We start from the raw sequence: 27239 nt of genomic DNA on the forward strand, positions 1-27239 counted from the left end.
GCTCACTCGGCTGAAAAAACAAAACTAAACTGGAACTAAGAAATTTGCCCAAAAGTACCCGGTGGGTTAGTTTTAGTATTTTATTTATTAAGAAGGGTGAACTTTTCCAAATCTGAAGGTTTCTGTCCTCAGTATGCAATGGAGGAAAGCGAATTGCATGCATTGCCGAACACTGTTTCTCTCCATTAGTGGCTATGGAAGGTTAGAGCAAATTTCAATTCTCTCTTTTTTTTTTTAAAGGTCTCTGTCACCCAGGCTGGAGTGCAGTGGATCCATCATAGCTCACTGCAGCCTCTAACTCCTGGGCTCAAGCAGTGTACCTGCCTCAGCCTCCCAAGTAGCTGGGACTACAGGCAAGCACCATTACCACATCCGGCTATATATATATATAATATATATAAATATAAATTAATAAATATATATATATATTTTTTAGAGAGGGGGTCTTGCTATGTTGGCCAGGCTAGTCTGTAACTCCTGGCCTCAAGCAATCCTCAGGCCTCTGGACTCCCAAGGTGCTGGGATTACAGGCCCACGTCTTTGTTTCCCATACAAGGAAACAGATTCTAAGAGCTTTAAAAAAATTCAATTTGGGTCACAAGTCTAAAAACTAGCACCTGAGTTGCCAGACTCCTGGGAAGTGCTCTAAGGAGATAGCTGGCTCTGTTTCCAGGAGTCTGTGGTCATCCTGTCCCCTAATGCACAACTCCAGGAGACAATTTCAATTTTGATTATGTATAATAGCTTGACAGCTCAGGGCTTGTCAGCTCTGTGCAGGAAGAACTTCCCTCAGCACCTAGCACAATGCCTGCATAATGAGTAATTGAATGAATATGTGAATAAGCCTTGGTGGGTGGGTCTCTTTGGTTTTATCAGACCAGTTGGAGTGGAACTTCTTTATTGAAACCTCCCATGGCAGGGAATTGGTGTTCTGAGATTGAGGGGTGGGAGAGGAAAATAAGAAGAGCTCAGAAAATGATATCTGGGGTGATAAATGGCCCAATACAAGGTCATTAGTAAAGCAATCCCAGGATTTGGGATTAGAAAATTCAGGAAGAACAAATAAGAATGGATTAAGAACCCCATTAGGATCAAAATCTGAGAGAGGATCTGAGCTGAAGAAATCTCAAAAACATTTCAAACTCAATCTAGTTGTATCTTTGAGACTGCAGTGTGATTGAAGAATAAAAATAGCTTTGGCCAATCAATGGCCTCAATGAAGCTGATGCAAGAGTAGAGAGAGTATGGCAACCGGAGGAGGAGATCTTCACTGAATCAAAAGTATCATACCAGGCATGAGGGAGGGGAGGAATGTGTCCAGCCAGTGGCACCCTGCCCTATCCCACTGGGTTGGTGGCTTCACTGTTAAATTTCCAGAGCCAAGCACAGTGCCTGGGACACACTAGATAGTAAATAAATAATTATTGAATGAAAAAGGCAGGGAAGGAGCTGGAGCTCAGCAGATTTGCCATGAGTAGAGCCAGTTCAGTGATTCAACTTTTCACTTGTTCCTTTTGCTCAGATTCCAACTGCCTTAGCCACCTTCAGATGATGATTTGGCTTCCCATGGAGGCTGTCCTACAAAGAGGAATGCGTTGGCCCTCAATTATAGGCTACTTGACAGTTAGGTTTCTCACTCCCAATTAGTATATCTGTTTTAATCATCAGTTCCTTGTGCCAGCCTACTTCTTACATATTCATGTCCTTTTCTCATCAATGGTGTGGTGGAGTTTCTGCATTGGAGACATTCCTGACTGGATTTGAATCCTTACTCAGCATATTACTAAGCTGTCTGACCTTGGCCAACACACCTCTTGAGCCTCAGTTTCCTCATTGCTCAAATGGAGACATTAAATGTTTCCTGGATTCTTGCTGGAGCCCAGTAAATGTTAGTGTCTGTGCCCTTTCTTACCATTTCTTTCTTGGAGACTGGGTCACAAAAGATCATCTAATTGATAACATCGGTATTTTTTGCCTTTCCTCCTCAAGCTTCTCCCCCTTACTAACTTTGTAAATGAAGCTTTGGGAATGACTTAGTCACTTGAAGATTCTAAAGGGTTATTCTACAGAGTAACTCATATTCATTCATTCAAAAATATTTACAGGTATACCTTGATTTATTGCACTGTACTTTATTGCACTACACAGATATTGCATTTTTTATAAATCAAAGGTTTGTGGCAACTCTACATCAAGCAAGCCTATCAGCGCCATGTTTCCAAAAGCATGAGCTCATTTCATGTCTCTGAGTCACATTTTGATAATTCTTGAAATATCTTAAACTTTTTCCTAATTATTACATCTGTTATCGTGATCTGTGATCAGTGATCTTTGATGTTATTATTGTAAATGTTTTGAGGTGCCACAAATTATATGCAAATAAAACAGTGAATTTAACAATTTGACAAATAAATATTTTGTGTTCTGACTGCTCCACCAATCTGCCATTTCTCTCTGTCCTGCCTGCCCCTGGCTTCTCTATTTCCTGAGACACAATATTGAAATGAAGCCAATTAATAGCCCTACAATGGCCTCTCAGTGATCAGATAAAATGAAGAATCGCATATCTCTAACTTTAAATCAAGAGCTAGAAATGATTAAACTTAGCCAGTCCAAAAGCCATGTTGAAAGCCAAGATAGGCCAAAAGCTAGGCCTCTTGTGCCAAATAGCCAAGTTGTGAATGCAAAGGAAATATTCTTGAAGAAAATGAAAAGTGCTACTCCAGTGAACACACAAATGATAAGAAAACAAAACAGCCCTCTTGCCTGATATGGAAAAAGTTTTAGTGGTCTGGATAGAAGATCAAACCAGCCACAACATTCCCATAACCCAAAACCTAATCCTGAGCAAAGTGGTAACTTTCTTCAATTCTAGAAAGGCTGAGAGAGGTGAAGAAGCTGCAGAAGAAAAGTTGGAAGCTAGCAAACTTTAGTTGGTTCATGAGGTTAAAGAAAAGAAGCTGTCTCCATAACTTATTATAAAAATGCAAGGTGAAGCAGCAAGTGTTGATTGAGAAGCTGCAGCAAGTTATCCAGTGGTCCAGCTAAGATCTTTCATAAAGGTGGCCACACTAAACAACAGATTTTCAATGTAGATGAAACAGCTTTATATTGAAAGATGCCATCTAGAAATTTCATAGCTAGAGAGGAGAAATCAATGCCTGGTTTCAAAACTTCAAAGAACAGTCTAACTCTCTCATTAGAAGCTAATGCAGCTGGTGACTTTAAGTTAAAGCCAATGCTCATTTACCATTCGGAGAATCTCAAGACCCTTACGAATTATGGTAAATCTACTCTGCCTATGCTGTATAAATGGAACAACAAAGCCTGGGTGACAGCACATCTGTTTATAACATAGTTAACTGAATATTTAAAGCTTACTCTTAAAAGCTACTGCTCAGAAAATAAGATTCCTTTCAAAATATTACTGTTCATTGATAATGCAGCTGACCACCTGAGACCTCTGATGGGCATATACAAGGAGATTAACATTGTTTTCATACCTGCTAACACAATTTATGCATTTGTAGCCCATGGATCAAGGAGTAATTTCAACTTTCACATCTTATTGTTTAAGAAATACATTTTGTAAGGCTATACAGCTGCCATGGATAGTGATTCTTCTGATGGATGTGGGCAAAGTAAATTGAAAACCTTCTGGAAAGGATTCACCATTCTAGGTGCCATTAAGAACGTTTGTGATTCATGCAAGGTCAAAATATTAACATTAATAGGAGTTTGGAAGGAGTTGATTCCAATGCTCATGGATGATTTTGAGGTGGTTCAAGACTTCAGTCGAGGAAGTAACTGCAGATGTGGTGGAAAGAGCAAGGGAACTATTATAGAATTAGAAATGGAGCCTGAAGGTGTGACTTGATTGAATTGTTTGATTTCATGAATTAAATTCATGTGTTTGAATTACTGCACTCTCATGATAAAACTTGAAGTGATAAGGATTTGCTTCTTATGGATGAGCAAAGAAAATGGTTTCTTGAGATAGAATCTACTCCTGGTAAACACTGTTGAAATGGCAACAAAGGATTTAGGATATTATATAAACTTTGTTGATAAAGCAGTGGCAAAATTTGAGAGGCTTGACTCTGATTTTGCAAGAAGTTCTCTTGTGGGTAAAATGCTATCAAATGCACTGCATGCCACAGAGAAATCTTTCATGAAAGGAAGAGTCAATGTTGCAGCCAACTTCATTGTTGTCTTATTTTTTAAAAATTGTCATAGCTACCCCAACCTTTAGCAACCATCACCCTGATCAATCGACAACCATCAACACGGAGGCAAGAACCTCCACCAGCAAAAATATTACCTCTCCCTGAAGGCTCAGATGATCATTAAAATTTTTAGCAATAAACTATTTTTAATTAAGGTATATACATTGTGTTTCTTGGCACAATAGTATTGCACACTACAGTATAGTGCAAACATAACTTACATGCACTGGGAAACCAAATAATTTGTGTGACTTCCTTTATTGTGATATTGTAAACTCACAATATTTTCGAGGTATGCCTGTATATGCTAGTGAGGGATAAAAAGACCAACACAGTTTCTTCCTTAAGTTTCCTCACTTTGTACAAGTAGTCAATAACATATTCCATTGTTAGTTAGAGGGAAGGGGTAAGACATCTAGACCTGATATTGAAGCTGCATCAAGTATGGAGACCAGAGGTACAAAGAGGCTGAAAGAAAGTGTTGAAGGTGCTGAGGAGTGGGTGAGATTGCTTTCAGCTGAGCTGAAGAAGCAAGGCTTTTTAAGGAAGGAATGGCAATTGAAGTCTTCCTTCAAGCCACAAACAGTAATGAAGGCATTGAATGCTGGATACAATTTTAGCGGGCAGAAATTTGTAAGGAGGAGTACTGGAAGAAAGGTATAAAGGCCAAACAAGGAACATGGGGGTGGCGGGTGATAAGAATGGAAAGATTAAGTTGAGGCACATCTTGGCAAACCTTGGATGTCAATGTAGGGGCTTGAGTTTTATTCTGTAGCTGAGAAAATACCAGTGAAGCTTTTTGAGCTGGACATTGACATTACAGAGTAAATTTTCTAAATAATAACTGAATCAGGCCGGGCGTGGTGGCTCACGCCTGTAATCCTAGCACTTTGGGAGGCCGAGGCGGGCGGATTGCTCAAGGTCAGGAGTTCGAAACCAGCCTGAGCGAGACCCCGTCTCTACCAAAAATAGAAATAAATTAATTGACCAACTAAAAATATATATACAAAAAATTAGCCGGGCATGGTGGCGCATGCCTGTAGTCCCAGCTACTCGGGAGGCTGAGGCAGTAGGATCGCTGAGCCCAGGAGATTGAGGTTGCTGTGAGCCAGGCTGACGCCACGGCACTCACTCTAGCCTGGGCAACAAAGTGAGACTCTGTCTCAAAAAAAAAAAAATAAATAACTGAATCAGACATAGGGTGGTCTAGAAGAGAATTTAATGCAAAGGAAGATTCAGTGAAAAGGGCATATTATTGGCAGGACATTGTACTAGGTGGCATAGGGCAGGAGACAAAGATGTCAAGATGTGGACCCTACCCTCAAGGAGTTTATTATCAAAAGGGTCAGATAAGACATGTACACAGAAATTATTAAAAAGGTAGAATGTCTTATGTGTTAAAACAGAGACCCATCCCAAGTGCCTTAGCTCAGGAGAGGGTGAGATTAATTTTCTTCTCCCAAGAAGCTGGAGGCAAGTGACTGAGTCAGAGTCTCATCTTTGGAATCATAAGCCTAGTTTCAGAGTGTCAAAGGGGACCTTGGGGGTCTAGTTCACCCTTGTCCCTGCCAGGATTCCTTGTCTTGAATAAACAATGACTTTAAAATTGAAAGAAAACAAGGAGCTGTGAAGGAAAACTGTAAGGAAGCATAAATTCAGCTTTAAGGTGCAGGTAGAGGCGACTTGCTAGCAAGAGGGGAGTTGACGGCTAGGAACTGGATGAGATCAGGGAGAGCATGTCTGGAGGGAAGAGGGATAAAAACAGAAACTAGGGGAGCACCCACGTTTTAGGGAGTGGGTGGAGAAAGAGGAGTCAGAGAAGGAGTGGCCAGATAGGTGAGAATAGACCCAGCAGAACACCTTGTTACAAAGTTTCGAGGAGGGTGGCAAGGGTGGAAGCCAGGACTGGAGACTCCAAGGGAGAAGTGAAAACTGCAGCAGTAGAGATTGAGGTTAGACATAAGGTTACCAGTGGCATTTCAAGGAATGAAGGCTTTTCCAGAGACTCCACAAATAAGGCGAATTCTCTGTTTCTGGAACATTTGGAAGTGGAGTCTTTCCCAAGCCCAGGGGTAACAAGGTTGTGTCCTCTAACCTCCAAAGATCTGGTGTTCAGCACCACTGGATACACAGGGACCAAACCTCTCCTAAACCTTAACCAGTCCCTCCAGGAACGGAAAAGATGAAGAATTCACTTGAGAGATTTCACACCCAGCTCTCTGACCAGCCCGGTAAAGTCCCTTTTTATCACGCAACCCTAATGACTCTCTGGGGTGTCACTGTCGTCTGGTATTGCCAGAGATCTGACTAAACCCTCTTGCAAAAGTTTGCAGCATTTGTCCAAGGCCAACTACAGCTCCCAGAGTTCCCGGGCACTTCCCGGAGCCGATTGGTGGAGCGGTTGGCTCCAGAGGGGGGTGTCGTCCCCGCCTCCCTGGGAAACAGACATCTGATTGGCTGCGCCGCGGGGCTTTGTGTCCCCGCCCTCCCCCGGGGACCGCAGCGGGCTGAGCGGCGCTGCTAGTGTCAGAGCCCGGCGAGCGCCGGCAGTTCCGCGGCGGGGATGCTGAGGAGCGCTGGGTCCGCGAGCAGCCCTGGCCACTGCGGACTTCTGAGGCCGTGAAAACCCCTGCGCCACGGCCAATCCCGGGCCCTCGAGGCCATTTACCGTTCCAGCAGCCAGACAGGGGGAAGAGTCCAGCACAGCGGCGGCCGTTCTCCGATTTCAGAGGGTTCTGAAACCCAGAGAGCCACCCCGGGGTTCTAGAACCTCCCCAGCGGCGCCCAGTCCCGGCTTCCTGCGTGCGGCCGTCCAAAACCCCCTCCGGTGCACGGGTGGCCGGCGAGCCGCGGCGGGTCCTGGCGCACACGATGATCGTCGCGGACTCTGAGTGCCGCGCGGAGCTCAAGGGCTACCTGCCGTTCGCCCCGGGCGGCGTCGGCGGCTCCGGGCCGGGAGAGGTAAGCAGCGGCCGAGCGACGCCACTCTTCCCTTGAACCCTGCGCCGCTTCTGCGCCTCAAGCTGCCCCGAGCCTAGTCTTTGCGCCCCCCGGGCTCGGGGAGGGGAGTGGAGCGCGTAACCCAGGACTGGGGTTGCATCAACTGACAGCCGCGGCCCTCCCCTCCCCCTCCCCCTCCCCCCGGGGCAGTGGAGCTCTCCTGGGCTCCCTCGGACTCCTGGCCAATGAGGGGATAGCCTTCTCCAAGCTCTCCGGGGTTTAGACTCCTGTCGAGAGCGTCTTCAAGTCCAGGCAAATCCCGGCCGGAGCGGCCCGACCACTCCTCCTCCCCGCCCCCTTCCGCAGATTCCCTTCCTCCTAGCGGGGGCCGGCGGGCAGGGGACTCTTTCTAGGATACGGCCCGACTCCTACCCCCAGCGCGGGGGCTGGGGCACTGGGACTTGCCAGCGAAGGTCGACCTTGCCCCCAACCCACCAGCACCCCTGATTTGGGGGCGGGGGGGGGCCGCGGGTGCTCTGGGGGCTTGGCAGGCCGCCCGGGTCGCGGCGGCGGCTGCCAACGCTGGGGAGAGGGGACAGCCCTGGCTGCGGCTCCCGAAGCCAACCGCGGATTAGGCTGAGCGCTGGGAAGTAAGTGGTCTGAGGTCCCAGAAGTTTGTTTCTCGGGAACTCCCCGCGGCGTAGCCCGGAAAGGCTTTGCACGGAGGCCTGGAATAAGGTGGACCTAATCTAACAATTGGCACTCCCCCACCCCCCACCCTCAACAGCTATAATGGATAGTTTATCATTTATCAAGTACCTAGTACTTGCCAGCCTTTTCCCTGAGTCCTCAAGACTAAACCTGCAAAATATTACAAGCTACAGTATAGCCCCATTTTACAGGATGAACAAATTGAGGCCCAGAAGGTGCTTAGAGAGAGGCTTTCTTCAGTAGCCCCACCGAGTTCTTTGGCCTGGGTGTCTCTAGGATTGTGGAGAGTGTTTGGCCCTACAGAGAGTTTTGCTTGTTTCTTTAGTTCGAAGGCCTGGAGCATGGTGGAGGTGTATGTATGGCTGGGACTGAGAGTTGGCGGAGTGCTAGTACTAAGCTGGGCGAACTCTGGAAAATTTCTGCTCTTCTCTGAGCAACATGGTTTCTGGGGGTCCCACTTCCAGCAGTGTGTGGTTTGTGTCTGGATTTTCTCTTAGCTTGTTCACACTTCCCCACCATGGAGCCCTGTGTAGGAATGACCCTCACTCCTGTCACTTCTCTGCCATATGACTTTGACCAAGACACTTTGATGTTATTATTGAGAGCACCTGGGCACTAGAGTGAGCGCTACGTTCCTGTCCCAGCCCTCTTGCTAACTTGCTGTGTGGCCACAGCCTAGGCATCACTTTTCTGATCCCCTGTTTCTTCCCATGGGAATTTTATAGTATCTCTGAGGGATATTTGGGAGAATTAACTCAGAATTCAAGCAAAGGCTGAAGCACAGTGCCTAGAACATGCTAACTGTATAAAACATGCGAGCTATTAACAGAATGCGGCCAGGGCTCACGTTTCCCTTTCATGGGAATATGTCACTAGATGGTGCCTGCGCCTCTTCCTGCCTGCGGGAGGAGAGAGTCAGTACACCCTTCTCCAGCACAGCACCTGGAAGTGGTGTAGGGAGAAAATAGTGCCGCAGGTGGTCCAGGCAGGCTTCGCAGGAGTAGCCTTTAGACAGAAGCCATGTTTCATCAGTGAGTGGGGAAGGCTGGTGCTGTCTGGCATATTTCCACGTATCGTTTCTTGAAAAAAGAGGACCTTGGGAAGATGTCCGCTTTCAGTGGATCCTTAGAAGATAGCAGGGTTCTGATCTTACAGAGCCTGGTGCCCAAGACCCCTCAACTCCCCCTACACCACACACTGCCTTTCAGGGGATCAAGACCCTCGAATGTGTGTATCTCCAGAAAGTTCCAAGGACTTTACACTAGTTAGTGCTGGTAGTATGTTTTCAAAGCCATATTGGGTTCTAGAATAACTTCCTCAGATATTTCCTCAGGGAAGCCTTTCTTCCCTCACCAGATAAGTCCCCTTGCACACCCTCTTCCAGTCCCCTTCTCCATTGTAGGAGCTTTGGTCCCAGTTATGTGAAACAGTTGTGTAATTAGGTGTTTCTTTCCTGTCACCCTGTTGGACTCAAGACACCTCACGGGTCTCATCCCCAGCACTGTTCTTTGCACCCAGTAAGTGTAACTATTTGCCCCTCATTGGCTTAGGTGACCCTAGTGAACTGTCCAAGCTTCGGAGTCAGATCTGAGTTGTGCTCATTTGGGAGAGGACCTTTCCAAACCTTAGTAGCCTGTCTGTAAACAAGGGATAACAAGACCTATTTCCCTCTAGCTGGTTGTGAGGAATCAGATCAGATGTGTAAAGCACTTAGCCTGGTGCCCAGCTCATGATGGGCGGACAGATGTGTGGCACCACTCACACTCTGCCCTCCCAGCCCCCTACAGGGCTGAAGGTCAGGGGCTGCTTGGGCCATAGCTCTGTATTGTCTTCTCAGGTGTAAATCCAGGCAAATTTCTGAGTTCAGCTGCTGGAGTTAGGGGGTGATAATGTCTGCTCCCTCCTAGCTTGCAGAGTGACTTTGCAGGTATCTGTAGCTGAGTCGAGGGACTCGAGGGCTCTAGATAGGATATCAAGAATAAAGGCTGTCTGGGAGGCCCAGGCAGATGCATCGTTTGAGCTCAAGAGTTCCAGGCCAGCCTGAGCAAGAGCGAGACCCCATCTCTACTAAAAATAGAAAGAAAATATATAGAAATATAGCTAAAAATATATAGAAAAAATTAGCCAGGCATGTCTGTAGTCCCAGCTACTTGGGAGGCTAAGGCAGGAAGATCACTTGAGCCCAGGAGTTTGAGGTTGCTGTGAGCTAGGCTGATGCCACGGCACTGTAGCCCAGGCAACAGAGTGAGATTCTGTCTCAAAAAAAAAAAAAAAAAAAAAGAAAAATAGAATAAAGGCTGGGCTGAGGCAGGAAGATCACTTGAACCCAGAGTTTGAGGCTGCAAGGAGCTATGATCTCAGCACTGCACCCCGGCCTGGGCAACAAAGTCAGACCCCATCAAGAAAGAGAGAGGGAGAGAGGGAGGGAGGGAGGGAGGAAAAGAGCAAGAGAGCGAGGGAAGGGAGGAAGGAAGGAGGGAAGGAAGGGAGGGAATCAAGGAAGGAAGAGAGGGAGGGAGGGAGGGAGAAAGGGAGGGAGGAAGGACACCTAGAGTTTCTCTAGGAGGCCAGTGTGAGTAGTGGATAGAACCCCTAGAAGCCAGACTGAGCTGGGTTCAAATCTCCAGTCCTAGGGCCATTTCCAGAAGCTGTTATGATGGAGTGGAAAGGACCATAGAAGCCAAACAACCCTGAGTTCAAATCTCAGACTGGCCACTTGTCAACTAGTGCTTAACCTTTGGACCCTCAGTCTTTCCTTGTGTGCAAAATAAAGGCCCCCTTTACTCCCAAATGGATGAAAATTAAATGGAACCTGTGTGCAACTAACTACCTGTGCTAATATAAAAGTTAACATGTAGTGAGCCCTTACGTTGGGAGCCAGGCGCTGAACTCTAAGGCCATTACCCTCTTTGCAACTTGCCTGAAGACCTTCCTGTTGAGTGGCTACCCAGTGAGTTGTCTGACTTCGGTGTTCCTGCTGCCCCATGTGATCTCCTCAGTTGAAACTATAGGAATAGCCACCATTGGTTCTCCCTCCAACCCACACTAGCTGTGTTACCTCAGGCAGGAGACCTGCCCCCTCTGGGTTTCTCTTTATCTGTAAAATGGGACTGGAATCATGCCTTATTGGGTATGCTGAACGTGTGCTGTCCAATATGGTAGCCCTTAGCCATATATGGCTATTTAAATTTAGATAAATTAAAATTAAAATGAAAAATTCAATTGTTTTGTTGCATTAGTCATATTTCAAATGCTCAGCTACAGTGACTAGGGACTCCCTTATTTGCACACCATCATAGCAAAAAATTCTGTTGGGCCGGGTGTGGTGGCTCACATCTATAATCCTAACACTCTGGGGAGTCAAGGCGGGAGGATTGCTTGAACTCAGGAGTTGGAGACCAGCCTGAGCAAGAGCGAGACCCTGTCTCTACTAAAAATAGAAAGGAATTAGCCAGACAACTAAAAATGTATAGGAAAAATTAGCCAGGCATGGTGGCACATGCCTGTAGTCCCAGGTACTCGGGAGGCTGAGGCAAGAGAATAGCTTGAGCCCAGGAGTTTGAGGTTTGCTGTGAGCTAAGCTGATGCCACAGCACTCCAGCTTGGGCAACAGAGTGAGACTCTGTCTCAAAATAAATAAATACATTTTAAAAATGAAAAATAAATTAAAAAATTCTGTTGGACTGTGCTGTGTGAAATACTAGGGTAGCAACAAGGAACTAGGTTTGGTGTGTGCCTTCAAGGTGAGAAACAGTGTGACAGGTGCTGTGATTGTGGGCAGAGAGAAAGAGCTTCTCGATGCTGGTGAGCCTCAGGTGCAAACATCTGGAGATTATTGAGACATTGAAAAGTTTAGAGAGTGGGGACTTGTTTCTGCACTTGCAGAAACCTGATTTGAGTCCCCCAGCTCTCCTATCTCCTTCCCAGCTGAGTGGCCAGAAGTGAGTTGACCTCTCCGAGCTTTAGTCCTCATATGTGAAATGAGGGCCCTACTAGTAGCTTCTACCTTAAAGTCTAGGACTCAGGGGTCCTCAAACTTTTTAAACAGGCAGCCAGTTCACTGTCCCTCAGACTGTTGGAGGGCCGTTGGAAAGTGCGGCACATTCCACACATGCGCACTGTGGGCCTGGGACAAGTCGGCTGCTAAGCAGGACAGGCAGCAGTAGGCAAAAACACCCTGGCTGGATAGGATAAATGTCGGGCCACAGTTTGAGGACCCCTGGTAGGTAGTGTGTGTGAAGTCATTGCTTAGCCATCGGTAACCAGTGTTGTTACAAACCACTGTTGCTATTAACTCCCTATGCCAGGGAATGGGGAGAGGGCTGATTTGGAGATATCATCTTGAGGCAGTGCCCCTGCCTTGCCTATTTCCCCCCAGAACTTCCCCTGGAGTCAAAGTCAGGGTGGAGCCCTGGAGTCAAATCCTCTTGGTCTTGCCTTTGGGGCTTTATTCTGGCTGTTCCCTCTGGCTGGAATGCTGGTGTCCCTGGACCTTTACCCGCCCTGTTGCCTTCTCATCATTTAGATATCAGCTCAAAGGCCACCCCTTCGGTGGCTTTTACTGTCGACTTACACTAAAATATCGCACACTTTCCCACCCATCATACATTCATTTGCTTTATTTCACTCTGTGGAATCTATGATTTAAAATCCTATTCATCATTTGTTTGTCTTTTGCCATTAGGTACTGAATTATTAATATATGGAGTCTGAGGCTTTGTCTTTTCACTGCTGTGTTCTTGCTGCCTGCAATATAGTCATCAAAAATATTTGTCAGCCATACTCAAGTGAAATTGACAGTAAAAATTTTTTTAAAAATTTGTTGAATTAACAAATTGTTTCCACCTGGAAAGCACTTAGCACAGTGCCTTATACTTGAGAAAGTGATCAATAAGTAGTGCAAACAGTGGTCCTCACCCTGGCTGTTTGTTATGCTGGGGCACCACCCTAGATTAATTAAATTAAAATTACTGGATGTAGGACCTTGGCATTAGTATATATTTTTTAATTGAGATGGGGTCTTGCTATGTTGCCCAGGCTAGTCTCAAACTCCTGGCCTCAGGCCATTCTCCTGTTTCTGCCTCCCGACTACCTGGGATTACAGGCATGTGCCTGACGTGGGTATTTTTAAGAAAGCTTGTGCCACTGCACTCCAGCCTGGGTGACAGAGTAAGACTCACTCCCCTTAAAAAATAAATAAATAATACCAGGTTTACTTGGTGAAAAAGAAAATAAATAAGCCTCAAAGAGATTCTAATGTACTGCTTGGATTGAGAAGCCCTTGTTTGAAATAACAGTGAGGTTAATGATAGCGAATTGTATTAAGTGCTTATTGTGATGGAGATATAGAGGTAAGCTGTATGGTGTTAGCTCATTAAATCCTCCTGACTACCCAGTGAAAATAAGTATTTTCTCCATTATTTGGTAAGGAAACTGAGGCTTATATAGCTAACAGGTGATAGAGCTGTCATTTGAGCCCAAAAAGTTTGTGTCAAGAGCCCTTGTCTTTTAACTGGACATTATTATTATCATCATCATCAGTTATTGCTGGAAAATGCTGATGGATCCAGACTAATTGCCAAGACCTACAGGTGTCAGCTCCTCCCTTCGACAGCTCCTGGGTTCAATTTTGGAGGGAGCTGGCATTCCCTGTCCCTCCCCAGCACCTCTAGTGGGCCCTCCCACCCGCCCCTCCCAGCTCTGCCCTGCCCTGCCCTGCCCTGCCCTATTCCTCCTATAGTTTTCTATCTGTCCTCAGATCCCCTGAAGGGGAGGGCCAGTTTGTGGAGTCAGCAATCCTTATCTCCCAGACTGAGCTGTTGGGCTTTTTCTCTTTGGTGAGGGAGGAGGAGGGAAGCTGAAAAGGGAGTGCTTGGAGACCAGGGTGGTTACTATGCTGAACTTGGACCAGCCTGGTTGGCAGCTCCCCAAAGTGTGGGCTGAAAGGGGCCTGAGCAATCAACTCAACTACCTTCTTTGTCCAGGCTTAAGGCCCAGAGAGTCTAGGGGTCTCACTCTTGCTCAGGCTGGTTTCGAACTCCTGACGTCGAGCAATCCACCCACCTCGGCCTCCCCAGAGTGCTAGGATTACAGGCGTGAGCCACCGCACCAGGCCTTGAATTATCATTTATTATCCTCCTGCCACCACTACTTCATAGTCTACCACCATTTGGCTGGGTGTGGTGGCTCATGCATATAATCCCAGCACTCTGGGAAGCCAAGGCTGGAGGATCACTTGAGGTCAGGAGTTGGAGACCAGACTGAGCAAGAGTGAGACCTGGTCTCTACAAAAATTTGCCAGGCATGGTGGCACCTGCCTATAGTCCCAGCTACTCCTGAGGCTAAGCAGGAGGATTGAGTTTAGGAGTTTGAGGTTGTGGTGAGTTATGATGATGCCACTGCACTCTAGCCCTGACAACAGACCGAGACCCTGTCTCAAAAACAAACAAACAAAAAACAATCTACCACCATCTCTTGTCTAGACCACCACCCACAGCCTCACCAATTGTCTCTCTGTCTCCACTGCCCTCTCCTCTCCTGTCCATCCTCTACCCAGCAGCCAGATTAACTTTCTGAAATATAAACCTGAACAACTGGCTTAAAACCCTACCTCCTCCTCCCATGGCCTTTCAGATAAATTAGCCCCACCACCCTTCCATTGGTTATTCCTATTGTAAAACTAACTCTTATAGTCCTTCAGGCGGGCGGATTGCTTGAGGTCAGGAGTTCGAAACCAGGCTGAGCAAGAGCGAGACCCCGTCTCTACCATAAATAGAAAGAAATTAATTGGCCAGCTAATATATATAGAAAAAATTAGCCGGGCATGGTGGCGAATGCCTGTAGTCCCAGCTACTCGAGAGGCTGAGGCAGCAGGATCGCTTGAGCCCAGGAGTTTGAGGTTGCTGTGAGCTAGGCTGACGCCACTGCACTCACTCTAGCCTGGGCAACAAAGCGAGACTCTGTCTCAAAAAAAAAGATAATTCAAGAGAAATTGAAGCTGCTTCTTAGGCTTCTGGGGTACTTGGTTATTTGGCTTCAGGATATAAACCATGGGGTGGGTGGGGTTCTTGTATGAGTTCCCTGGGGCTGCTAAAAAGGTGGTCTCCTAGAGATGTGCAACATGGTGGTTGTATATAACACCCCCACCCCAGCGGTGCTGGGGCTCCCGGGTCCCTGCCCAGTTTCTAAAGAACTCAGCCTGGAATAAGTCCTCTTCCTTGTGCAACCTGCCCCCTTCCCAACAGGTGTACACCTCCCACTTGGCTTCTCTGTGCAGGGTGTACCAGAAGGGTGGTCTTAAAAGCTGGCTGTAGCCCCTGTAGGGTAGAAGGAGATGGCTAAAGAGATAACAGATTTTTTTTTTTTAGACAGTCTCGCTCTGTCTCCCAGGGCAGAGTGCAGTGGCGTCATCATAGCTCACTGCAACCTCAAACTCCTGAGCTCAAGCAATCCTCCTGCCTCAGCCTCCTGAGTAGCTGGGACTACAGGCACAAGTCACCCCACTTGGCTAATTTTTTCTATTTTTAGTAGAGACAGAGTCTCACTCTTGCTCAGGCTAGTCTCGAACTCCTGACCTCAAGCAATCCTCCCACCTCAGAGTGCTAGGATTACAGGCATGAGACACCTTGCCTGATAACTGTCCTTTTTATTCTTACCACCACCACCCACTAACCTTGATGTTCCTCCCAGGAGCAGAGGGAGAGCCGAGCCCGGAGAGGCCCTCGAGGGCCCAGCGCCTTCATCCCGGTGGAGGAGGTAAGTTTGGAAGGGGTAAAGAATCTTTGGTGCCTGGGAAGAAAGGACATAGGCATTGGTGGGTGAGGGTCTTTTACTGTTCCTTAAATTGCAACTTTGAAACTACCCCTTCAGATTCCTGATTCATTTAATTCACAGAGCAGCTCTGTGAAGCAGGCCCTATGAACCCCATTTTACTGGGAAGAAACAGACTCAGAGATAAAGTGCCAATAATACAGCCAGGTAATGGCCAAACTTTTGATTCCCAGATCAGCACCTGTTTTTCCTTAATAAGATAGAGATAGAACTATCTATCTTATTTCACCCCTGACTGTGCATATGTTACAATTTTTTTTTTGCTTCAACAGTAATGTATGTTTATTATTAAACAATTTTTTCCATACTCATCTGGCAGGGGAGATACCATGATCATGAAGGTAGTTTTCCCAGAGTGAGGCTCATCCATTGCACGCCGGGTGTGCTGACCCATGAGATTTCCCCAAATGCGGGAAACTCCACTGCATAATTTGTAGTGGGAAACTGGTTCTGCTTTTCCCTGTTTAAAAAAATTTTTTTTTCCAGTGTTTCAGAAATCTCTGATCTCCTGTAATCCCCCGCCCCCGCCCCCAAAAGACCATCGCTGTTAACCATTTGCTACTGTTTTGCAGGGCTTTTGTTCAGTACAGGGTACTTATTTTCAATGCAGAACCGAGGTCATAGTTTACACCCTGTTTTTTTGTTTGTTTGTTTTTTTCACTTAGTGCAACAGAGACAGCTTTCATCTACTGAATCCATTCAGACGTTTAACAGATACCGACTGAATGATTAATCTATGTCAGGTGCCATTCTGGGTGCTGGGGTTACAGCAGTGAATGAGACGGACACAAATCTTTGCCATCATGGAACTTACATTCAAGCGTGCGGGACTTCTGGGAAACGCAGAAAAGATTTAAAACAGTTTCCTGATTTTTCTTTGGCCTTCAATGAACAAGGATGAATTTTTTGTTTCCTTTCCTCCTTGCTCTCCTGAATGTGTAGGCCAAGTGGTTAATGAGCTGTTAGCAAGTGTCTATGTTCCCAGTTCCTCCCCTCCTTTGTAAGTGTAAAGTGATCAACCACTCGCTGATTACTTGTCTGTAGCCCAGAATTCTAAACTGAAATATTGCTCTTGTGTTTTATTTACAAATAACTACTCTTCTATAGTAAAGGAAAGAAATAGGCTTTGGAGTTAATCTGGATTTGGATCTTGGTGCTGTCATTTACCAGATCTGTGACCTTGAGCAAATAACAAAATCTCTGGTTTCCTCTGTCAAGGGGGGGAAATAACAGTATTCAGCTCATAGGATTATTGCAAAGATGCAATGAGATAAGGCAGGGACAGCTCCAAGCGCAGATTTGGCACGGACATGGCCTGGGCAAAGCACTCAGCATGTGTGAACTACTTTGCACCCACCCCCATGCCTGTCTGCATTTGCAGTGATGGAATTAAAGCTCCATGAAGGGAGGAGAACTTGTACTTTTAATCTCTGTGCCTAAGTTTTCCTATCTAAAAATGGAGAAAATAGAATTCCAATTTAATAATTGTTGCTAGAGTTAAATGAATTGGTATATATACAGTGCTTTAACGGTTCTTGGTATATGGCATTACACATGTAAGTTATTGGCTATTATTATTATATAGGGTGCTTAACAGGTATTCGTTTAATTACTTACTAAAATGTCTTTTCCTCCGCATTCCCCCTTTTTGGGCATGGTGGTGGTTTTCATTTTATTGCTATTAAAAACTCACCACAAAGAACGCATGGATCTCTTGTGTAGGGAGGGCAGGAAGGAAACCCACGGTCTCTCCTTTGCTTTGCAGGTCATTCGGGAGGGGGCTGAGAGCCTGGAGCAGCACCTGGGGCTGGAGGCGCTGATGTCCTCAGGGCGGGTGGACAACCTGGCGGTGGTGATGGGGCTGCACCCTGACTACTTTAACAGCTTCTGGCGCCTGCACTACCTGCTGCTGCACACGGATGGCCCCTTGGCCAGCTCCTGGCGCCACTACATTGCCATTATGGTGAGCTTGTCTGGGCCTACACTTATAGAGCGGCTGCACAGAGGGTTCTGTCTTCGGATCTCTTTTCTGGGAGTTTTCTGAGCTTATTCCTTAGGCCAGGAGGGAAGGCAGCATAGAGCAAAGAGAAGCCCTGGCTTTCTCTGACCATTTGTAGAATTTTAGGTTTTGAATAGAGGCATCTTTAATGCCTACTTTGCAGACTGGGCAACTGAGGTGCAAAGTGGTCAGGTGACCTGCAAGCTGGTGGCAGGGCTGGGGTTAGAGCCTAGGTTTCCTACCTCGTAGGCAACAGTGAGCCCTACGATATCTTCTTCCACGGGGTACCCACCCTGAGCGGGGCACAGAAGAAGGAGGGTGACCCAGGCCCTGTCTACTACCTCCACAGGCTGCTGCCCGCCACCAGTGTTCTTACCTGGTGGGTTCCCACATGGCTGAGTTTCTGCAGACTGGTGGTGACCCCGAGTGGCTACTGGGCCTCCACCGGGCCCCTGAGAAGCTGCGCAAACTCAGCGAGATCAACAAGTTGCTGGCACATCGGCCGTGGCTCATCACCAAGGAGCACATCCAGGTGCAGTAGGGAAGGAGGCGGGTCCCCAAGGAACCACAGGGGCCTGGCTGGGGCGTGGAGGGCAGCCCAGGGGCAGGCACTGAGCAGGTGTGGTCTTCCCTCCCCTCCAGGCTTTGCTGAAGACGGGCGAGCACAGCTGGTCCCTGGCGGAACTTATTCAGGCTCTGGTCCTGCTCACCCACTGCCACTCGTTGGCCTCCTTCGTGTTTGGCTGCGGCATCCTCCCTGAGGGGGACCCAGAGGGAAGCCCTGCCCCCCAGGCACCTTCACCCCCCAGTGAGCAAAGCACTCCCCCAAGCGGGGACCCACTGAACAACTCTGGGGTGAGTCACAGGCCTGGGGCTTGGTTGGGGAGGAAGGTGGCATGGCCTCTGGTCCTTGGGTGGAAGCCACTGCTTCCCAATCTCCTTACACTGAGGCCATAAAAAGTTATTTGACTTTGAGGCTCAGTTTCCTCACCTGTGAAATGGGAATAAAGACCTTTACTCACAGTGGGTTGTGAAGATTAAATGAAATACCAGGTGATTGACCTCTCACAGTATGTAGCCCCATAGGCTCACAGTCTGCCAGATTTTAGTGCTTTAAAAATACAAAGTTTGGCCTATAATTGTAGCTAGCACTTCAAGAGGCTGAGGTGGGAGGGTAGCTTGAGGCTAGGAGTTTGAGACCAGCCTGAGCAAGGGCGAGACCCTGTCTCTACTAAAAATAGAAAAATTAGCCAGGCATGGTGGCGAACGCCTGTATTCCCAGCTAATTGGAAGACTGAGGCAGGAGGATCACTTAAGCCTAGGAGTTGGAGGTTGCAGTGAGTTATGATGATGCCACTGCACTCTACCTGGGGAGACAGAGTGAAACCCTGTATCATTAATTAATTAACTAATTAATTAATTATGCCTCTCATTTCATAATGTGGCCTTTTAAAAAAAATACAGATACTTTAAAAAGTTCCTTACCTGTGAGAGAGAAGTTGGTGCCCAGGGAAGACTCGTGTCTTTCCCGCAGCTTCGTAAATTTCACTTTGGGAAGCATGGACCCTGTGAGCTGGCCACACAGTGGCTGGCACAGAGGCTGCACTAGGCCTTTGTGATCACTCAGGAAAGCCTGGCACGCGGGAAGGATGCGTGGAGCTTGCCAGAGGCTGAGGGAGGAGGAATAGACGGTCACCACTGGGCCCCTCTTCCAGGGCTTCGAGGCGGCCCGCGACGTGGAGGCTCTGATGGAACGCATGAGGCAGCTGCAGGAGAGCCTGCTGCGGGACGAGGGAGCATCCCAGGAGGAGATGGAGAGCCGCTTCGAGCTGGAGAAGTCAGAGAGCCTGCTGGTGACCCCCTCAGGTACGGGACCACAAGCAGCCAGGCTCCAGGGGCTGCCCGCTGCTTGCCCCATCTCTGGTGGGCAGTAGTCCCAGCTCCGTGCACCAAACCTCCTGTATTCCAGAGACAGCCACCTCTCAACCTCCCTTCCAAGACCTTCCAAACGTGGGCTGTGGGCTCAGACCTGGCTTTGAACCCTGGCCTGTTAGCTTTTCTGGCTGTGTGACTACTGACAAGTCACTTCCTGTCTCAGGGCTTCAGGATTGGTGTGCGGGGTAAATGAGACAATAGAAGCCAAGCTCTTAGCACAGAGCCTGTCCCAGGGCAAGCAACTCCATAAATCACTGTTGCTAGGGGCCTTGCCTCCTGGGTCCATAGGCCTGATTCGCCCCCTCCCCCAGGCCTGGGGTTAGCTGAAGTCCTGCACACTGTAGCAAGGGGCTTTCTTGGCCCTTAACGCTGCCTTGCCCTGCCCCCTTTGGATGATTAATCAGGAGTGGACCCTGTGTGCTCTGTGCCTCAGCCTCACTGTGACTTCTTTCTGGTTCTCAGCTGACATCCTGGAGCCCACTCCACACCCAGACATGCTGTGCTTTGTGGAAGACCCCACTTTTGGATATGAGGACTTCACCCGGCGAGGGACTCAGGCACCTCCAACCTTCCGTGCCCAGGTAGGGCGCTAGTTGGCCCTTGCTCCAGATTTGTGAATGAGCAGGGGTGGCTGGTTTGAGTGGTTATAGAGTCGGGTACCTTCTCTCCCTCAGGATTCCACAATGGGCTCCTGTGAATCCTACAGGGGCCCATCTGCACCCTTAGCTCAGGGGGTGCTGATCTTAGGGAGAAGGTCATCACCAAGTGCATCCTCCTTGGTGTTTCAGGCCCAGAGCAAGTGGCGTGTGAGATGTGTGGTGTGGGGAGGGAGCACTGTGAGAGCCAAGGTGGACTCCAGAGGACAGGGTCTCTCTGACCGGCTTTGGGCTCCAAAGATTTGCTCACCAGTCCCTTCCCACCTTGCTAAGGATTATACCTGGGAAGACCATGGCTACTCGCTGATCCAGCGGCTCTACCCCGAGGGTGGGCAGCTGCTGGACGAGAAGTTCCAGGCAGCCTATAGCCTCACCTACAACACGATCGCCATGCACAGCGGTGTGGACACCTCCATGCTCCGCAGGGCCATCTGGAACTACATCCACTGCGTCTTCGGCATCAGGTGAGCACATGTCCCCTCTCCCTGGTCATGTGTGCACTACAGCTCTTTACTCTGGGCTCACAGTTGTTTCATTTCTCTTTCTCTTTCTTGTCTATACTAATTTTTGTTTGTTTAGACCAAGTGGAATGAAGCTGCTATTGCCTATACTGTTTTTCAAAGCAAATTAATTTTTTTGCTGATTTTAAGAGATAATAGAAGTGCTTATTATTTGAACTTTGTAAATGAAACTCTTTAATCCCACCTCCAGAGATAAGTATGGTTTCATATGTGTGTATATACATATTTACACACATATATACATGTATATGCCTACATATATATTATATGTTTATGTTTGCATTCTGAGTAGCAATTCTTCTGTTACAGTAAATAAGGGCAACATAAATGCCCACCAATAGAGGACTTAAAATAATGATATATCCATTCAGTGAAATATGCAGCTATTATTTTCTTTATTTTTTAAATTTTTAAAAAACTTTATTTATTTATTTATTTATTTATTTATTTATTTATTTATTTTTGAGACAGAGTCTCGCTTTGTTGCCCAGGCTAGAGTGAGTGCCGTGGCGTCAGCCTAGCTCACAGCAACCTCAAACTCCTGGCTCAAGCAATCCTCCTGCCTCAGCCTCCCAAGTAGCTGGGACTACAGGCATTCGCCACCATGCCCGGCTAATTTTTTGTATATATTAGTTGGCCAATTAATTTCTTTCTATTTATAGTAGAGACGGGGTCTCGCTCTTGCTCAGGCTGGTTTCGAACTCCTGACCTCGAGCAATCCGCCCGCCTCGGCCTCCCAGAGAGCTAGGATTACAGGCGTGAGCCACCATGCCTGGCCAAAAACTTTATTTTTTAAAAAAATTTTATTTATTTATTTTTGTAGAGACAGGGTCTGGCTATGTTATCCAGGCTGGTCTCGAACTCCTGGCCTCAAGTGATCCTCCCACCTAAAGCCTCCCAGAGTGCTAGGATTATGGCCTTTTTTTTTCTTTAATTTTTAAAATTCTTTCCCAGATCTAAGTCATAAGAGATACAGCTATTAAATATTACAATAGAGGCCTATTTCTATTGCCATGGAAAAATATTCAAACTATATTGAGAGAAAAGAAAACTGGTTACCAATGAGAATCTTCTCTTTGTTCTTTTTTTCCAAACACTTATGCAAGCATGGAAAATGTGTGGAAGACTCACACTAAAATGTTATTTACTAGTGGTGCATAGTATAATGTTAATTACGTTTTCATCTTATTGCTTGTTAAATCTTTCCTGATTTTTCAATATTTTTTTAATTGATAGGCTCATATTTGACATTCTACAGTTTTCTTTTTTCACCTAATAATCTAGTATGAACCACCTTTCTTATCAGTATGAATAGATATTTCATGCTTTTTAACCACTGCATGGTATTTTGTTATGTATGTACTGTAATTATTCAATCATTTCCCTATTGTTGGACATTAAGGTTGTTATAGTTTTTTACTATGGCAAACACCATGTTCACTGACTAGTCTTATACATAAGTCCTTGTAGTCCTTATAGTCCATCTAGTCCTTCCTAGATGTGAAATTGCTTGTCAAGGATATGCATAGAACAATTTTTTTTTTTGAGATAGGCAACTCTGTTGCCTAAGCTAGTGTGCAATGGTGTCATCATAGCTCACAGCAACCTCAAACTCTTGGGCTCAAGAGATCCTTCTGGGCTAAGCGCGGTGGCTCACGCCTATAATCCTAGCACTCTGGGATGCTGAGGCAGGCGGATTGCTCAAGGTCAGCAGTTTGAAACCAGCCTGAGCAAGAGCGAGACCCCATCTCTACTATAAATAGAAAGAAATTAATTGGCCAACTACTATATATAGAAAAAATTAGCCGGGCATGGTGGCACAAGCCTGTAGTCCCAGCTACTTGGGAGGCTGAGGCAGCAGGATTGCTTGAGCCCAGGAGTTTGAGGTTGCTGTGAGCTAGGCTGACGCCACAGCACTCACTCTAGCCTGGGCAACAAAGTGAGACTCTGTCTCAAAAAAAAAAAAAAAGAGATCCTTCTGCACAGGCACATGCCATCATGCCTGGCTAATTTTCCTTATTTTTTTGTAGAGATGGGGTCTAGCTATGTTGCTCAGGCTGGTGGGGTTTTTTTTTGTTTTTGTTTTTGGCTAAGCATTTTATTTTATTTTGTTTTTATTTTAGCATATTATGGGGGTGCAAGTGTTAAGGTTACATATATTGCTCATGCCCCCTCCCCCCAACTCAGGCTGGTCTTGAACTTCTAGGCTCAAATCCTCCTACCTCAGCCTTCCTAAGTGCTGGGATTACAGGTGTGAACCCATTAATTAGCTTTTTATTTTAAAAAGATCTCACTTTGATAACATTATGGAAAGGTCAAAGTATTAAGAAAAAAATTTTCCCCGAATTCTACTCTAGTACAACAACCACATCCATCCACATTCTACGATGTTTTTCTCCTTTGCTTTTTTTCCTTTATGTTGTCACTTCTGTGCAGTTGAAATTATAATGATTATTTCATTTAAAAAATGTTTGATGTTTGTAAAGAGAAACAGCCTGATTTTTAGAAAATTTAGAATATGCAAATAACAAAAAGAAAATAAAAATTATCCATGATACTACCTGCTGTTATCAGATAGTTTCTTCCTGTCTTTTTTCTATGTACACAAATAGACAAATCATATATAATTTTACAAAAACAAGATCTGTTGTCATTTTCTTCCCTATTCATTTCACTTATTTTACTCATTTATTTGAGTATATTTTAGTGAACACATGATTTATCTTGCTTTTTTTTTTGTTTTAACAATTTATACCAACCATCAAAAAATTATCTCCCAATTTTTAAAAAGGTACATGTTCTGTATAGAAAAATTTGTTTCTATGTATTACTAGCTTTAAATCATAAATTTCACAGAGTGGGTTGAGTTTTGCTTAATTGCCCATCCTCTTGCTGGTCACTGGCAGGTTCCAACTCAAGGGTAGCCAAGAATGGGCATCTTAGAACGTGGCCAGGCTAGTTCCTGTGCTCAAGTCTAGGCCTGTCCACTCTCCAACATAGTCCATGCTCCTGTATCTTTGTCTTCCTCATCTGTCATCCAGTTTCAACCAGCCTTTCCCATCCACGTTGATCTGTGATGACGTTGGCTGCCCTAACTCATTGGACCACAGAATGGCAAAGTTGCTTTCAGACTTATATTGCCCATGCCCCCCCCCTAATTTCAACTATTAAACTTGCTTTTTAACAAGTTCATTGCCTTCTCCAGGCTTTAGTGTGCCCCTCTGTAGAATGTGTTCTGGCTCCTTTTTACCCTTAACCCTCTTCCTTCTCCAGAGTCAATATGCACTGACCTCCTCCCCATCTTCCATGGCCTTTACTGTACGGTAGTGAGTGGGGCCTTGGAGCCAGGCAGAGCTGGGTTTGAAACGTTCCCTGCCGTATCACCTAGGGCAAGTGACTTCATTTCTCTGAATCTCAGTTTCCTCATCTATAAAATGGGGTTCATGAATATAACATATTGTAGGCAATAGTTGTATATACGGTAGTGTATAGTAGTTGTGAGGATTCCATGAGTACATGTCCACGTGGCACGTGGTTGGTACTCAATACAGCATGCTCATTCTCTGTGCATTCCCTGGAGCGGTCCCCTGTGACTTGTGGCTTGTGATATATGATATCAGCTGTTTTTCTAAGAGGAACCAGGCTTCTTCTTGCTTCCTACATTCTGACTTTTCTTGCTACTCTCTGTTCTTCTTTCTATAGGGTGGGGGTAGGGGAGAGGAGCTACCTCTGTGAGCAGGGGGTGAATAATGCTGTTGGGGCCTTTCCATCCAGATATGACGACTATGATTATGGGGAGGTGAACCAGCTCCTGGAGCGGAATCTCAAGGTCTATATCAAGACAGTGGCCTGCTACCCAGAGAAGACCACCCGAAGAATGTACAACCTTTTCTGGAAACACTTCCGCCACTCGGAGAAGGTACAACCTATGCAGGAAGAGCAGGGTGGAAGCAGACAAGCCTAGCTAGTGGAGATGACAAGCGCTCAAGACCCATTGAGGGACCCAATACTAAGTCTGTCCTGCGGGAGGGACACCTGGGCCTGTAGTCCTGGATTCAAGTCTTACTGCACTGTGTGATTTTCAGACTCAGTTTTCTCACCTGTAAAATGGGAACATGGGTGCCTGCCTCACATGGTATCTTTAGTGGTAGCTTGGTAGACCTGGGTTCAAATCATAATGCTGTCACTCGGTAGCAGCGTGACTTTGGGCAAGCCACTTTGCCTCTCTGAGCTTTTTATCTTTATAATGGGAATAAATTCTGCTGTATTTCAAGGTGGTTTGGAGGATGAAATGAGAAAATGTATGTAAACCTCTGATTCCAAATAGGTGCTAAGTGGTAGCTCTTGTTTTTAGCTTTCGGTGATAAAGAGATTAGTCATGACAGGGATGACTGTGCTTGAAATTCTTCAGCAGTCCTTGCACCCAGCTGCTTGGAGCTTTAGCAAAGTGTAGGGCATCTCTGTAGGAAAGGGAAGGGTGAGGGAAGTGGTCAGGGATCGGGGCAGTCTGGGAGGGGTGTGAATGGCGAGAAGTGCCATCACTTGCTAACATGCCCTCCTCTGCACCACAGGTCCACGTGAACCTGCTGCTCCTGGAGGCCCGCATGCAAGCCGCGCTGCTCTATGCCCTCCGTGCCATCACCCGCTACATGACCTGATCCCTCCCGTGCAGGACCTGGGCCTGAAGCAGCTGACTGTAGGGGCAGCCTCTTCTCTGCAAGGACTTCTCCACCTGGAGACAGACCCAGACCCCTTTGTGTCCCACACCCAGCCAGCCCACTCTGGGCTGGGGGCTTGTGTGTGAAATGCAGCCCCCAAGCCACACCCTCCTTTTTCTCACTGGGATGGACGGGATCATTGCACTGAGTGGGATCTCGGCTCTGCCCCTGGGAGCTGGAAAAGGACTAGAAGATCCTGAGGGTCCACGCCCTTCCTCCTTCCCCTGCCGCCAGAGGCAGAGATCATAGGAAGGAAAATGGACTGAGCTCGGACTTATGTGCCACAAGTGCTGTGGCCTTCCTGGACTGGAAAGTCCCTGGCTGGCCCCCAAGGGAGAGGGGTGACCAGCTCCAGGGACTAACACTCCAGGCAGCTTTGCCTACCCTCCCTTCTCATTCCCAGATTTCATTACCTCCCACTTGCCATTCACCCATCAATGTGAAAGTCAAGGTCACAGCTGGTCTGTGTGTCCAGTTCCCCAAAAGTCTATTCTGCTGGGCGGCTTATAGGCCTCTTGTTCCCTGGTTGTCCAGATCCTAGTTCAGTTCTTTTGACTTCCTTCACCCTCATCCTTTTCTCTATGCCTGGCGGTATGAGGCCTCAGGAAAAAGGCCAAGCATATCAAAAAAGCAGATTATCTCTAGAGAGTTTGAGCCTCTGTTGGTCACTTTGGCTTCTGAAGAAGAGGGAGTATTAGATTATAATTTCTCTTTTTTTTTGGTCCTTAAATGGCCGAGGTTCAAACCTCTGTAGGTCCTCACCCCTGGGGCGGCAGCCAGTGTATGAGAGGGGGAGGAGAGGGAGAATGCCACTCTCCCCAGACCGCACCTGCCATGCAGAGGCCGCCACCCCACTCCCCTGTCTCCAGTGACTCTGCCGCAGATGTTTGCCAAAAAGTTAAGCCTTTTTCTAGGTGGCTTAGTTGGCACCAAGCCCAGCAGGGCTCTTGTGTGGGGCCCTGCCTCTGGCCAGGTGACCATGGCTACATTGCCAAATCTCTGACTGCCACAGTTGCAGACTGTAGGGTGTGTCTGAGTTTCCACAGTGTCTCATGCTGCCCCCCTGGATTCTCAGGCCAACCTGCCAACAGCAAACCGGTTTTCTTAAGCAGGATCTTAAAGGCCTCTGGGACCTCCCCCCTCCTCTGACTCTTGCAGTCAGTCTCTCCTGGGTGCCTTCCAAGGACCCCCACCCCCTCCCAGTGTCCCTTCTGTCCCCTCTTCTGGCTGTTAAGTGGATTGCTTGGAGGCAGAAGCAGCCTGGGACCAATCCAGGCACTTTCTGTAACAAATAACTGTGAATTACAACTTCTCTTGCCTGTATTCTAGCAGCCTGTGCCTCCTCTCTGACCAGTCTGGAGATGATTGAGGAAAGGCAAGGGCCGAGATGCTGCTGTTCCTGTCCCCCCTCTCTGAGCAGGCAGTAGAGGAGCCTGGCCAGCGTGCCACATTTCACACCCGTGCAGGCACGGAGAAGCGACTTGCCGCACCCCCTTCGTGCCTGAAAGCCCTCCCTGCAAAGACATGCCGGGAGAGAAGGGGCCCCAGCATGGGGATTTGGGTTCTGGAGGGGACTTGAGGCCTCTGTCAATGTCCCCTGGGCAGGTGGGGAGGGATATTCAGTGTTCAAGTGCAGAACTCTTTGGCTTTACTACCAGTTCCGTATGATGAGAAATAAACATTCGCCGAGGTTTTGTTTTGTA

At 47.1% G+C, this 27239-nt stretch overlaps 1 protein-coding gene and 1 non-coding gene across 2 annotated transcripts; both read left to right on the forward strand.

Moving 5' to 3' along the window:
• The first annotated feature begins 6732 nt into the window (after window positions 1–6732).
• SESN2 (sestrin 2) lies at window positions 6733–27239 on the forward strand. The gene is made up of 10 exons (XM_012750848.2): window positions 6733–7187; window positions 15567–15632; window positions 17473–17670; window positions 18056–18238; window positions 18349–18561; window positions 19422–19572; window positions 20104–20222; window positions 20571–20761; window positions 24593–24737; window positions 25390–27239. Exons 1-10 carry the CDS (start codon window positions 7098–7100, stop codon window positions 25474–25476), a joined length of 1443 nt encoding a protein of 480 aa, XP_012606302.1. The 5' UTR covers window positions 6733–7097; the 3' UTR covers window positions 25477–27239.
• On the forward strand, window positions 16012–16170 carry LOC142869624 (U1 spliceosomal RNA). The gene has a single exon (XR_012918219.1). It is a non-coding gene; the product is annotated as a U1 spliceosomal RNA (small nuclear RNA).

The sequence above is a fragment of the Microcebus murinus genome, chromosome 2, assembly GCF_040939455.1.
Source record: "Microcebus murinus isolate Inina chromosome 2, M.murinus_Inina_mat1.0, whole genome shotgun sequence".
Taxonomy (NCBI): Eukaryota; Metazoa; Chordata; class Mammalia; order Primates; family Cheirogaleidae; genus Microcebus; species Microcebus murinus.

What these genes read in the sequence shown, in the direction of transcription:
- SESN2 (XM_012750848.2), top strand. Translation starts at nt 7,098, where the DNA reads ATGATCGTCGCGGACTCTGAGTGCCGCGCGGAGCTCAAGGGCTACCTG. An exon ending in CCTTCATCCCGGTGGAGGAG is followed by an intron (nt 15,633 to 17,472) that starts GTAAGTTTGGAA and finishes TTTGCTTTGCAG; the next exon opens with GTCATTCGGGAGGGGGCTGA. An exon ending in CTCCAACCTTCCGTGCCCAG is followed by an intron (nt 20,223 to 20,570) that starts GTAGGGCGCTAG and finishes CACCTTGCTAAG; the next exon opens with GATTATACCTGGGAAGACCA.